Source organism: Myxocyprinus asiaticus, chromosome 40 (genome assembly GCF_019703515.2).
Source record: "Myxocyprinus asiaticus isolate MX2 ecotype Aquarium Trade chromosome 40, UBuf_Myxa_2, whole genome shotgun sequence".
Lineage (NCBI taxonomy): Eukaryota > Metazoa > Chordata > Actinopteri > Cypriniformes > Catostomidae > Myxocyprinus > Myxocyprinus asiaticus.
The window spans coordinates 30,799,361-30,814,694 of record NC_059383.1 but is presented as its reverse complement, the minus strand read 5'-3'; the positions used below and the strand labels follow the sequence as shown (position 1 = coordinate 30,814,694).

At 38.4% G+C, this 15,334-nt stretch overlaps 1 protein-coding gene across 10 annotated transcripts in view; it reads right to left on the bottom strand.

The window, feature by feature from the left end:
- Window positions 1-15,334, bottom strand: part of LOC127430577 (histone-lysine N-methyltransferase EHMT1-like) — a 40,696-nt gene that overhangs the window by 20,652 nt on the left and 4,710 nt on the right. For 4 of the 10 annotated variants that reach the window (XM_051680427.1, XM_051680431.1, XM_051680428.1 and 1 more), the window contains exon 1: window positions 11,005-11,085. The exons of 1 other annotated variant lie outside the window; for it this stretch is intronic. In XM_051680427.1, coding sequence (XP_051536387.1) covers window positions 11,005-11,070 — 66 coding nt within the window. In that variant the 5' untranslated portion in view covers window positions 11,071-11,085. Of the gene's footprint in view, window positions 1-1,521; window positions 1,662-10,346; window positions 10,366-11,004; window positions 11,086-11,259; window positions 11,324-11,385; window positions 11,474-15,334 lie in introns of those variants that run through there. 5 more of the 10 variants (XM_051680433.1, XM_051680435.1, XM_051680436.1 and 2 more) reach the window with 5 other exon arrangements.

Sequence of the window (15,334 nt, the reverse complement as noted above, 5' to 3'; positions counted from 1 at the left end):
TACCAAAATAGAATAAACAGGTAGATCGAATACAGTAATGCCTAAACTAATCATACTGTTGCTTTTCCTTCCTAATTTTCCCTTTTATGTTGAGTTTCCCTCTCTTTTTCTTTGTCTGTCTTTTGGTTGAATCTGCTACTTTCTGTCTTGACTAGTGGTCCATTACAAGTACACCGTCCCACCTGTTCTCTCCCCTGGGATGATTCAGAGCCTGTAGAAGCCCGTGTGGAGCTTTTCTCCTGCTAAGGTAAGTAAAGCACAACAAACCAATGGCAAGAAATCCTTGTTTCAGCAAGGAGTTTCTTTTGCAAAAAGAAATGAGAAACTTTAAGCAAAGAAGTCTCTGCCCATGCTTGCACAATCCTACAAAACAGGTCACAGTGGACAAGACAAAACCAACAGTGTAACCACACATTTACATCAATGAAGGAGCATGTTTGCACGCACATTCTAACACAATTATTCTAAATAAGTCGACAATGTGTGTGGTCATGTAGCCTTCAACGGTGTTCCTTTAAAGGGGTAACATCATAAACAGTTCAGGCACAATGACAAAGGAAGATTTTTGCCCATTACCCTGGTTTAATTTGTATGAAAACACCTTTACCGGGATTCTTACCGGGTCTTCAAATGTGTGCAAGTGTTGTACGCATGAATGTTTGCATTTTTTGTACGTCAAAAGTAGAGAATAACTCAATGATTACAAATCTCATGCAAACTTCTTGCGTTGTCAGATTTTTTGAATAAGCTGATTTTCGATAGTTATCAGCAAATTGGTGTGCATGTAAACACACTCAATTTCCATGACATTTCCAGTGCGATTACAGGATTAGGATTTTTATTTTTTTAGAAACTGCAGTCACACAGTGCAATTTCTAGAGATATTTTAATATTTTAAAGCTGAGCGTTCTTAGAAATCGTCCAAGTTTTCCAAGTCCGTGGCAACCCTGCACAGCCAAACAAACCTTTAAAACCTACAATATCATGCTGATATCAGCAGATGCACCTAATCTTTGAGATCAAGTGAGACCACAAGCAAACAAAACTCTAGAAAGAGCCTTCGATGCTCAAATCTCTCTTTCCCAAATGGAATGTGAAGGGAAAGAGAGTGACAGTGAACAGTCCTAATCCAGCTCCGAGATTCACTGTAGCCCCTACAGACAGACAAGAGTAGATCAAGCTCACTTTGGCCTGAGAAGTGTAGCCTGAGATCATGCATAATCCTTTGAGTTACTCAACTTACTACCACATCCATCGAAACCCAGGTAGCCAAGAGAAACCTCCATGCAAACTACAACCAAGCCAGGTGATTGCAACATCAAGCATTCCTGCTTGACCCCAAACCCTCATCAAAGCAATGCACATTTAGAATAAATACTGATAGAAAGCAAACAGTAAGGCATGAGGTGATGAGATACTGTAGATCTGTTGATTTTTTCCTCTAGGAAGCAAAGACAGATGTCTTCAAGCTATGCAACTGAAGTGGTACATCAAGTCATAGCAAAAGACTCTCTCACTCACATGCCAGCCTTAGAACTACTGGAGTGATTCTCTGCAGCCAGGCTCTAAAGAGGTAGGTCAGAAGGTGTAGTAATTACAAGCAAATCCAAGCTTTCTTCCCCTACAGTTCGTTCCCTCCCCCACCAAGTCTCGATCCCCAGACCTCATCTGATTGGCAGATGCACCGGCTGCCTTCCGCTGAATGCTCAGAAAATGTCTGCCACTCGTTGGAGCTACTCTTGCAACAAAGGAGGTTGCCTGTCTTTCATTTTCTCTCTCTCACCACCAGGGGAGCCACTTCATAATAAGAGTCCCCCCTTTCCCTGACCAAACCTGGCAAGATCTGCCCCACCGAAACCACAAAGACCTTATCACAGCTTATCAAATTAGCCCTTGTGGTTTAACTCTGAGGTCTACTACTGACCTTCATTAAGGAAGTTCTGTCTACCAGAGATAGAACTGAATTCACTCAGTGCAAGGTTAGTCAGACCTTGGTGATTACCAAACATCTTTTAGTTGCATGCACTTGATTTGTAATGATTTTCTTATAAAATGATTTGATCTAAAAACAAAGATCATAAGCAATCCCTGGTTTGCCAAACCAGTTAGTGCTTGTCTTGAGCTCTTCGGCAATTAGATCATAGTTTTATTGATGTTAGAGAAAAACCTTGAGAATGGAGAGGAACTGACGCAAAAGATTTTCTGACATTTGTGTTTATACAAGACACAAAATGTCTACATTTTTAATTCTAAACTCTTCTGGTTAGGAAGACGGGGAAGTTAATTATGAAAAAATGGTGATGTCAGTTTTGTTTTTATTATTATTATTATCATTATTTTATCTAAACAAATCATAAGCAAACCCCAGTTTGCCAACCAGTTTGCTTGCCTGAAGTTCATCAGAAATTAGTTTAGATCATTGTTTTCCTGATTTTAGAGAAATGTTCTTGAGAAATGGAGAGAGGAACTGAAAAACCTCAAAAGATATATGCTGTCTAAAAAAAAAAAAAAAAAAATGGTATGGTCCCACAAAACAAGCTCAAAATGTCATGGTAAACACTTCTAGTTATGAAGGCAGAACAGTCGGAAAAAAAAAAATTGTAATGGCTGTTTAAAATCTCACAATGGTTACTTCTACTAATTGTCCATTAAACATGCACCCAACACAATATTGTCTGATGGTCAAAGTAGAGAGTAGAGAGCAGAAAAATCCGAAGACATTCAGTATAGTTTAAAGGACATTAATTAATGCTGTCAAGTAGCTTCAGACTTTCAGATAAAGAACTAATAGGAGGCACAGAATTTTTTTGCCGCTTCCAAGGCCAAACAGACTTTAGGAAGCCAGTCCAGTGTTTGGTGTAGTAGTCAAACACATATATAAATGCAAGAATACGAATGAATATGAACACAAACTCTAATTTCAAGCATCTAGCACCATCTCCGTGTTGCACAAGGTGAACACACACATTTGCAATTCCTTGACCCAATATCCACAGTTTGCACAACCTGATCTATTGCCATATCCAGCATGAGTGTCTGCAAGGCTTTCAATGCTGAAAGTACACAATTGCACAGGACAAAGTCCTTGGCAAAGGCATAAGAAATCTCCATTTAAAACAATCTCCAGTGATCATTTTTCTACTAAAACACCTTCCAAGCAGGCCAGCTGAGATGGATCTTGGATATTACAAAGCGATATCAACTCCCATGTTCCTCTCATTGAGAGAAAAGTATTTGACTGCGGATGGCCTGGCCCTCCCCCTACAGGCCAAACAGGGAGCATGCTCAGTACAGGGAAGAGGTGGGCCTCCTGCTCCTTTCCACCATGTTCTAACAAGACTGATACAATGAGCCAAGTAGAGAATCTTTTCGACTGGGTAAGGGGGCACTTGGTTGGGATTTGGGTGGATTGGTGAAAAGAGACAAACATCTATCTGCACCAATCTACTCTTTTAAGAATAGACTTAAGTAATGAAATACACTATAATAACTACATGAAATAACTTTTATGGTTATATGTGCACACACATTGATATACATGAAATTAGATGGCCCTTCATTAGTATAATAAACATGCATTCTTGGTCAGTGTATGGAGCACATTAATTTAGCTATTCAAAGTTGTTTTTGCTTTTGTATAATAAATAAATACCTGCCACAATACAGAAGCCTAAAGAAGCTTGCCATTTTATCAAAAGCTGAGAGGGATATAGTTTTCCACTAATATCCTATTTCCACGGAGACCACAAATGTGCAATTACTTTTTAAACACTACATTTATAAACAAATCTTTCCGTTCTCTGGAATCGGCTAAGAATTAACCAGCAACTCAGCAGCAGTTATAAGACACCACTGATAATCTCAAATATAGATTCAGAGGTACATAACAATAGGGGTTTGTGTCATATGGATTGGCAGCAGAGATCAAAGAGCAGTCAAAGGCAAATTCCAAAACAACAAACCCCCATAAGGTATTTGTGTACAGCTAGGGTGCACCTAACTTTCCTAATAACAGATGAATTTGTGTTTTTAGCTTCTAAACACATTGCACGGCGAGATCATAATGTAACGGTAATGTAATTAGGATACGTGAAATATGAGCGTGCTGGACATGATTCAAATCTTCATATTTCAATATCTGATTACATGTGCAGGAAACCATTAGCGCAGAACTGTGTGTCAGATGTAGCCGTGACACATGCATGAATGGCAATCAATGAAGAAACCAAAATACAAGCTTTAGCACAGGGCAATGTGACCAATAACAGCCCTGCCTCCAATCCAACTAAATAAATAAGCAAAACAAACAATGACATAGGCCTAAGCCCAATACATGAAAAAAACACAGCAATTCAAAACAATTCAAAGATGATATAAAGCAAAATCACATTAAAAGTATGTCTCGCACCAAACATTATTCTTAGTCATCATCCAAATTTGGAGAAATTTAAATGCCAGGTCAAACCATAGAAAGTATGTGAAGCAGGACCAAGAAAAGAAACAAAGAAAAAAAAATCACAGGCCACATTTTTTAGTGATCTACGCAGGTCTAGAAGCAGTAAAGATAAACCAACAAACTGTGTAATTAGCCTTAGTAAAGAACCTGTTTCTTGTTAAAGCCTCTCTTCAACTGGATAGTTTCAAAAAGCTTTGAATGAGAACTCTTGGGAACTAATCAAAACACGTGCTTCGTTTCCATTTTCAGGATTTGTAGTTTCATCCAGCCTCCTGTCACTGGCATCCTAGAATATCTCAACAGGCCTACACCTGCAGACTTGTATGGTTCTGAACACTATGGCTATGTTCAGGATAGCAAACTAGCATACTACTATTTCTGCAGCTGCAACAATAGTATGCAGATTTTCTGTTTGTAAAGAAACCAAGATGACCTTCAACATTAGCCCAGAAATGTGCAAGAAATACTGTATCCCACAATGCATAGTTATTCTGTAGCTGCATCTAAAATTGCATACTGTATGTATGTACTAAATTTGATTTAAGGAAGCACTTCTTGGCTGGTAAAACAGTGCGCTCTTTTGGTATGTCTGCGAGTAGTATGAATAGATTTTGAACATACTTCATCTGGGAACGTGGGCACTCTCCCGTGACCCAAATATATGACATAATAACAACAACTGCAAAAATCCAGCATTTTGAACGTGATATCTCTTCAGCTCCCGTGGCATTATGGGATAGTAAGGTGACTAGTCCATCCACACCTCAGAATCTCTCCGGAAATAATAGGACATCAGAGTATTTCTTGCTTACAGTTTTATGAATACTGAGGATTCTGACATACTACTCCATTGGCATACTATATAGTAGGGATGTATTGATATTAGGACGCAGTGTATTTTTTTATGTTAAAATATAGTGCACAATATTTGCACACACTGGATAAGCCAGTAAGAATGCTGGTAAAGGTGTTAACATGCAACATGTAATCAGGTAATGGGCAAAAATAGTGTGCTAATTAGTTTATTAAACCATTTATGACCTTAACCCTAACCCTTTACATGACTTACATGCTGTCGACTTAAGCATAATTGGTGCCAGACTGCATATGTAAACGCATTCAACGTAGCTCACTAACGTCCACATAATTCATACTATTTTTCACATACTATTTTTTTAATTAGTAGGCAGTACAGTAAATACTGCACAGTATGCAAGTTTTTTTTTTGGATTTTTTGGGAAAATCAGAATATCCACATTATCAGAGGAGAGGGCAGATCTGTTAGCACTGACAATGTCCCCTGCTGGACAATAATAGCGCGTGCTTGTTTATACACATCGATCAGCCACAACATTAAAACCAACTGCCTAATGTTCTGTAGGTCCCTCTCATGATGTCAAAACAGCACCAACTTCACCACAATTGTACAGAGTGGTTATCTGAGTTACATAGACTTTGTCAGTTCAAACCTGGCCATTCTGGCCATTCTCTGTTGACCGCTCTCATCAACAAGGCGTTTCCGTCCACAGAACTGACACTCACTGGATATTTTTTATTTTTGGCACCATTCTGAGTAAATTCTAGAGACTGTTTTGCATGAAAATCCCAGGAGATCAGCAGTTACAGAATACTTAAACCAGTCCATCTGGCACCAACAATAATGCCGTGGTCCAAATTACTTAGATCACATTTTTCCCCATTCTAATGGTTGATGTGAACATTAACTGAAGCTCCAGACCCGTATCTGCACGATTTTATGCACTGCTGCCATATGATTGGCTGATTAGATAGTCGCATGGATGATTGTTGGTGCCAGATGGGCTGGTTTGAGTATTTGTGTAACTGCTAATCTCCTGGGATTTTTACGCACAACAGTCTCTAGACTTTACTCAGAATGGTGCCAAAAACAAAAAAAAAACATCCAGTGAGCGGCAGTTCTGTGGACGGAAATGCCTTGTTGATGAGAGAGGTCTGATCGGTGTAGAGCGAGCACTACAGAATTGCTGAAATGTGTTCTTGTAGGAACTTTATAAAGGGTTCAAGCACATTAAGCAGATGTTTAAATCCTGTGTTCTCGACGAATGCTGATCCATATTATATATCGCATCTAATTGCGTCCAGCAAGAGACGTGGAAATAAACACGGAGACAGCACATGAAAGTGAAAGACGCCGGGGCAGCACACACGTTGATGAAAGAACTGTCCACATACATTTTACATGCCTTTATCTTATCAGCAGTTTCTCGTGTACCATGTAGCGCTCTGGTCTGTTAAGTTTTGATTCCGTGCGGCCCTGTGTTGCTCCACAATCTTTTTTAATTTTAGTTCTACGTGGTTTGTGTTGTTCGTTATATGTTGTTTTAATATTGGTTTCACGCAAGCTAAGATGTGTAATCATTCGTGTGACTGCTTGTACCGTACCGAAGGCCCTGTATCCTTTCGGTTCGGCATGGATACATGTTCCGTTGCAGCCCTAGTATGCAGTAAGTTGAATGCTAGTATTCCACTCCAAACATGGTCTAGTATTGAGACATTTGCTAAGTCACCTCTCTTTATAGAGACCTCTAAGATTCTTCCAATCAAGGGCCATCAAGAAAATTAATCGTAATGATTTAATAAGTATTAAAAAAAGGTCTAGAAGAATAGGTTGGAAAATGAGACCATACAAAATGAGATGTGAGCATTTAAAAATGCACCACCATTGTTTGCTGTCCAGAATTCAGAGACCACTCATCTTCCCTAGTCTTAGGTTTCTCAAAAAGCCAGTGACAAGCGCAAGAAACAATCATCCAACCACTGACACTAATAATCCTCTGGATTCTTACAAAGACGAGGCCACTTTCGACATTCATGCCTCATGATTTTCAATTTTGACTCAGTCCTCTTTGAAGGAAGGAACAGCAAATGTTGAGGGCTTCAACTCAAACAGATGAATGCTCTTGTTTTAGCTGAGAGGGCTTGATCTCAGGCTGTTGACTACAGCATTGGCTCAAAGCTTAAGATGCAGACTGGGTGCCCTTTTTCGGTAATTTTTAAAAGCATTCCTCGCCTCAGAACATCAGCAGAGCAAGTGGCCCTCAATGGGCTGAACGTGAATGGCAAGATGAGAAAGTGATGACAAAAATATCAAGACGATGAGCCTTGAATGAAGTATATTCAGAACCAGCATGAAAATGAGAAAAGGTTCTCCCTATAAACGATGCTCCGCCATCGGTATCATACCTGCTTTCAAACGATGGCCTCCGTTGAGGAAGAAAGAGCTTCAAGCTGACTGCTCCTCTTTTCTCTTTTCCTCCGGCATGCAAGCATTCAACCGGCTTGTTGATAATGTGACCTAGAGGCTCCCTCTGTTGGTTGATCTTGCCAAACCTCACACTGAGCATGCTCAGTCAGTTAAAATTTCTTTTTTTTTCCTTCCTTAGAGCAGGGCACCATGAATTCAGGCTGCCATTTCATTGCTGCGAAAAAGGAAGGTATGGGGAAGCTCTAGGAACTTGAGGCTCTGCTTTCTACCACAGGAACCAGGAGCAAGGCTGTGTGCCATCCTTAGTCTTTTCTAGTCTCTGGGGGTCTTTGTCTCCATTGAGCCCCTTAGTAGGGCAGGGCTGTCACCAGAGACACAAGGCCCAGAGAAGCCAGGGGCAATCCAGTTTCTTTGATCAAAACATTTCCTAATATTGGTGCCAGAAATAGACTGACAAATCCAATATGTCGAAAAGAAGCTATTTGATATATTTATATACAATTACAGATTTTTAATCCAACATTACAGTTGGATGCAGAAATCTACATGATCCTTAAAACATTCCGGGTTCAATACAAGTTAAGCTCAATCGATAGCATTTATGACACAATGCAGATTACTACAAAAAAAAGTATTTTGACTCGTATTCTTTTCTTTAAAATAAAAAGAAGCAAAGAATCAAGGTTACAGTGAGTCACTTATAATGGAAATGATTGGCAGCAATTTTTGTAGGGTTAAAAGGCAGAAATGTGATGCTTATCATTTTTAAAACGTAGTTACATTAATCCTTCTGTTAAAACTAGTGTATTATTTGAGCTGTAAAGTTGTTTAAGTTGTAATTTTTACAGTCATTTTAGGAAATTAAGGGGTTTACGGCGTTATGTTGTCATGGCAATGAAGAAAAGGTTAGTAAGCAATTTTTACCACAACTAAATCATGTTAACATACATATTGTTTATGTCTTGTAGCTATACTTTTGAAACAGTGAGTATTTTAACGTTTACGGATTGGTCCCATTCACTTCCATTGTGTGTCTCACTGTAACCCAGATTTTTGCTTTTTTTAAAGAAAAGGAGGTACAAGTCTAAATTAATTTTTGAGGTAATAAACTTTATTCCACAAATGCAGTAGATTAAGCTTAACTTGTATAGAACCTGGAATATTCCTTTAAAGGAAGTAGGAAATGGAAGAAACAAGTGCAAGCACAAGCTAATAAAAAGATTGACAATTGTATACAATCTTCAAGAATCAGCTTCAATTTCCCTGTATTCAAAATTTTAATCCTTGTAAAGCTCATGACATTCAACAAGGGCTGTGGCACTTGCAAAATCAAATCACATTCTTAAAAGTAAAATGACTGCTTATGAAAAGTTACTTGAGAAATGGCAATATTCCCCAGTAGTTATTACCCAACCCAATAGTTTCAAGAGCACAATCTGGCATCTGTAGCAATGTAATAAAAACACACTAGCCTGAGACTAAACTATAGAAATTATGGTCATAACATTTAGCTCTTTCTAATAAAAATGTAATTTAGTCTATTTGAATATGTAGGATAAGGCTGGATTAGGTTGAGTCTCCATCAAAAAGTATAGGGAGCAGTGTCTATTTTCCCATAATACTGTAGTAAACCTAATATTTCCCCCTAATACTGTAATATTTCTCTTACAGATTGCAAAAACATAAAAAGAAAAGAAAAAACAACTTGAATAACCTTATATTTTAGAACATTAATCCATATTTCCATTCTACAGAGCAATACAAAGCTGGAGGGCTAAATCAATTCATATGATCCACTCTCCAGCCTTAGATTTGCTCTCAGAATACACTCAACGGTACTGATATTGAGGACAAAATCCTTGGATATATTCCATAGCTCTAATGACATTAGTATACACACGTCTTTCAACTTCACTCCATGGTCTTCAAATTCTTCCACAACCCTAATAGATTTTTTCCTCGACTTATTGTTGACTGGTTATGATAAAATTCCATCCGAAGACTTTAAACACTGAGAAGAATCATTTTAATGCCATGAAAGAGATCTTAACACGTAAGATATAGAATACTTTTTGGTTTTGAACCATTTTTCAAATGACTCATTGAGGCCTTGTCTTATAACCTTGGCAGGGTCAAGGGTTTGTCATACTGCCAAAGAAACTGCACTGTTGACACTGCATGGAGCTACACTAGAAACTGGTGTAGTATGCGTAGGAGTTTCTTGCATTTTACCAGCAGGGAAAATGACACTGCTGAGAGTCAGAGAAAATGATTTTCTAGAAGCCATGCTCAGCAGATTGAAAGCCTACAAATACCGACCTAGATTTAATTCAGAGAGGAGGAAAAACTGGTATTTTGTTTTATACATTCCAGTTTGGAAATTGGTAAGACCTTCTCTGCTTTCCTGTCTCAGAGAAGGCGAGATAGAAACAAAGCGAAAAGAGAGAGAGGGTGAAAGAGGAGCAAAAAGAGGAGGAACAATGAGAAAAGAGAGGATTAGAGAAAGAGAGAGAGAGGTAGATCCGAAAGAGTTTGGTTATTCACAATCCCCACTGGATGGCCTATCCGTTCTCTGTAGGTCTGTTTAAACATCTTAGTTTTTATCATTCCATTAAGAAGCTACAAAAGAAATAGCCATACACTAACACACACACACACGTAGAATCACGTTTTAAGAAAATGAATCCAGATGGCTCCAGGCATGCAAAGGAGATTCCTACAAATGCAGATTGTTATCCAAGCATTCACCTCAATGGAATCTACAACACAACCCCATGTGTTCAGTTCCAACTAGAAGAACAGCAGTCTATGTATAAGAGCTGATTATAGCCAGCCGATGTCACAGAAAAGCATCAAGCCTGCATAATCTGCTCTGCTGGGCTGCTCAAAGACACACAAGTTCTTATTTCCTGCCACTGAACACCACTGCAAACAATTACTTATTAATACATGACCCTGCCTAAGACTTAAGAGGAATTTGCTCTTGACACTTAAACACTGAGGCCATTTCATTTGCGAAGTGAAGAGATCCAGAGCTAAAGGTTTATTCTAGTAGCTGACAGTCAGTTCTTTTGAATGCACTTTAAAAGATCGACTTCAGTCGAACTACAACAATAACTCATATTTTTAAAATGACATGCATTCATTTTAAAACGCTTTAATCCAACTGAAATTGTACAGGTCCAATTTTTGTGAATTCTGACTCAAAAACCTAGACAATACAACCTAGACAAAGGTACACCACTTTGGATTTTAAGGTTTTAGCCACACCCAGAATCCCGAGAAGAAAAAAAAACAGTAATACTAATAATAATCCAGGAATATGCCTCTGTCTGGCAGATTTGGGGTGACCACAGAGCGTGCGGTGCATGTAATTTGCAGCTCCTGTCCAGTTTCCAGCAGGCCTTCTTTTAAAATCCTGGGACTTAATCAGTATGCCATTAAGATGATATGGTGAATCAGATCATCTCCTATATGACAGAACAAAAAACCTTGTATATTTCCAAGTTGCAAAACAGCAAACAAAGAGCAAAGTGTCCACTTCTTTTAGAATACCTACAAGTGGAACCAAAGGAACCAGCCATATTTCTGGCAATGCTTGTTCTCTGGCCACAAAAGCAAAAATGGAGATGGAAATAATCCTGCTTTATCAGAGGGTAAACCCCCCCAACAAACATGGTTGTACCTGACTTAAGCAGTGGTCTTCATTTATGGGGGAGGAGAAAACAAATTTACATTCTCCAACGAACAGCAATCTTCCCACACATGCACCGTCCCTGCACACAGGTCACATGACCAGCTCTCTGTAAAAAGCTCTGACATGGCCCACACTGAGCATGCTCAGATGGAGCTCTACTGATCTTCACGAAGAAGGAAGAGCAGAAAAAACAACACTGCAGCCATTTCATGGAACGGGCTCTGGCTATAATCAATGGCCTCTTTTGGTCTCTTTTAAATCTTTTCCTGTTGCATAACCTCTCAGCTTATGATTTTTCAAAGGTTTCTGACTGGAATGAGAAGCAATGCATACACATTTTCTCGGCCAATATTTCAGAGGGTTTTGAAATGTCAAAGCTGTGCATTTTCGCAAAGCAAAAAATACAATAGACCAATTTCAATCCATATGTGTTGGCTTGTCTATTTGAATATTAGAATTCAACTCCTTGAAATGAATTCTGTGCCAGGGCTTTTCCAATAAGTTTCTTAAAAAATAAAATTAATAAATAAATAAATAAAAATCAATAACTGAAAATGTAAAACAAATGGGTGGTATGTGACTATATGTCTATCACAAAAGGCTACCCACATTTGACATATTTAGTGTCTAATATGTACTGGATCTGCATTGTTTAATGTCAAAAGAATTTTAGAAATCAGGGATGCTTATAATGTCAAGAATTGGTAGATGGGTTATTATGGAGGTATTTACGCTTGGTCACTTCATGCGTTTTTACTGATCGGATTGCCATCCGATTGAATAGGCATATTCCATTTACACCTGGCCAATTAAATGTGTCTCCACAAAACGGATATAAATCCGATCTTTAATTCCCACGCTATATGCATTTAAAACAGTGTTCACTTCCGTAATAATGCTAATGCCTGACAGCGAATTTAAAGGTCGCGATTTATTATTTGATTCCAAGTGACTGTGCCCAATGCGCGGGTATCTGTCTGTGTGCGCACGCTTGTCATAGTGATGTGTCGTGCGTGTCAGCGGCGCTTATTGTCAGTGTTAAGTTTCAGTTTCATCAGCGATCTGCATCAAATAAATAAAGAAAAAGTTCTGTCTCTCCTACAATGTGCATCCATTTCCGTTTTTATTTTTTAGTGCAACACGAGCTCTATGCATATACTCTGTAGCAGTTATGTTTCACATTTTCCCTTAGATGGCATAGCACTGTTAGGAGGGAATGCACACTTTTCATGATCGGATAGCAATATGATCAGTAAAAAATGAATAAAGTGAACAAGTGTAAATACCCCCATGAACATTTTGGCATTTAACAGTCACAAAATGGAACCAGTTAGATCATGGTCACTTCTATAACAAGGCAAAATGTAGTGGCCTTTGATTTCTGAAGAATAAGACATGGGGTAAACAAAGAATGTACAGATTCTACAGCACAAATAAGAGGATATAATGGCTGAAACCAGTATACATTTTCAAATATTGTTCTATCGTGGTTGTGACAAACTCCATTATGTGGCAAGTAATGGTTAATACAATCTAGAGATAGGCCGATATATCGGTTTTACCGATGAATGTCTGCCGATAGTTGCTTTATGGAACTACCAGTCATCTGCAAAAGTCGACGGCGATAGTCGCATTTTTTTTTACTACCCCGTGTTCATGTGTGACCGGAACTAGAGAATTCTACAATATAACAGCGGCATATAAAGGTGAAATAAAAATAATCACTGACACCTTGTAGGGATTTACTATATCTAAATATGCCATCACTGACCATGTTAATACATTTTTTTCCTCACTTTAATCCATATTTTGTTATTTTGATTAGATAGGCCTATATACAAAACCCTTCATCTGGTGAATACATTGGCTATAAAAAGCTTAATCTGGTAAATAGCTACTACTATAACTATAAAAACTATAAAGCATTCTAATGGAGCAAAGTCTTTGTTATTTCAAAATAAGAGTCCCTGGTGTGTTTTGGGCGTTTTTATACTTTAAAGTCCTGCATTTTGCATCAAATCTTCATTTTTTCTGGTTCTTCAGAGATTTTGGTTGAACAATAAACTGCATCTGGGATTTTAATCATTCTGGACTCTTGTAGCATCTAGCCAATATCTGTGCCCATCATAGTACGAAAAAACTAAGATTCTATAAGTTCTTTAAATCGATTTTCAAATTTATCAGCCGATTAATCGGTTATCCACCTTTTCCAGCACACTTGTTATCGGTATCGGCAAAATCCAGTATCGTCGACCCCGATTACAATCACATAACAATTAGAGAAAAATTTAAAACAAGCTTGTAAGAAAAAAGGTGCACCCTCCAAAGTGTGGAACTGACCCTCTACTGAAGCGCCATTCCTTTAGTTATATCTGTAAGTTGCAAGTATTGTCAGTACAATTTTGGAGTCAGTGTATGAGGCCGCATCTCTCAGCAGGAGCATTAACAGTCCCAGCAGTTCAATTCACTGGAGAGTTAATGGCCCTGCCATACCAACTTTCGGAAAACACCATACATGTTAGATTAAATGGTAGAAGTTGGTGAAGCAGGCTTTCTTGGCCTTGCCCTTGTAGTGACCAATGAACTCCAAATGAACCTTAATTCAGGCTGAAGAACTGACAAGCAAATTATCATAGCCAATGAAAGAATTCAATTGCAAACACAAGGGCACACAAACCGGATCACCACAGGCCATTCACAGACTAATGCATATTGTACACTAAAATGGCAAGGAATGTTGGAATCCGCAATTGGCTGGCCACTATGCAACTTGCAGGAATTCAAGTTTTTAATATGTCCGCTGGGAAAAAGTTTTATTTACAACCAAATGATTTACCAAAGTTTGCAAGGTTCATGGCATTGAATTTTTGAAAAAATATATTAGAACTTATTGAAATTTGACAAATTCCTCAAAAAGCATATATTCTGCTACTTTTTAGAGTTAACTCTAAACTCTTAACTCTCGGCATGTTTGGATGAATGGAAAGTCAACGCTTATTTTCCACTGGACTGATTTCTCTGGGGCATTATTTGAATGAGCTACCACTTTGTTGCATGCCAGTCTATTGTATCATTGTTTTTAGATGTATTGCATCATAAAGAAACAGACCCATGTGTAGCTCTTGGCCAGACAAATGTAGGGCCAGCAACGTTAGTTTGCACCAAACAGAGCACATTCCATTCAGGCCAATGAGTTCAACTTCAGTCTCCACCAACCACAAAACTGTCATAAGGCATGACTGATTGTTAGCCTTTTCCAGAAATGGCTTCCTTTTAGCCACAGTTACAAAGAGGATGAATCTGTGGAGTTCAAAAGAAATTGTTGAAGTATGGACAGATTCTTCAATTTAAGCCAAAGAGCTTTGATCCTGAGCCTCTTCCTGAGAACTTCTATGGCTGCTAATTTGGAAGGACAGCCTGATCTTAGTGGTGTCGGTGTTTTCCATTTGGTTACAATAAATGGTTGCCTAATAAACATTGTGCCTTGGAAGGTTCAAAGCTTTGCCAATATCCATATAACACTCCACAACTTTTCTTCCTTCCTAACAACTTCTCAACGCATCTCTAAGTTTCATAGGCAACTCCTTTGTCTTCATGACAGCAAGACTGATCTGATCTGCCATCTTAGTTTTGAGGTCTAACCAAATCAGTGACATTTACTGTGCAATCAAGCAAGTGAAGATAAGTAATTAATTGACTACGTTTTCTTTAGTCAATCATTGGTAATTGGTAATAGTAGTTAATAAAAAAATTGGTTGCTGTCATCAATGTTCTGGGAACTCCAATCAAACACCACCCAACACTGCACAGTGATGCCTATCTAGATAAAACATCCACATATGTTGCTATAATATGATGATATTCAGTTCAGATTTTAATAATCAGCTGGAACAAAAAGCAGTGTGAACAGATGCAATATAAGCAAAGACTTTTTTTA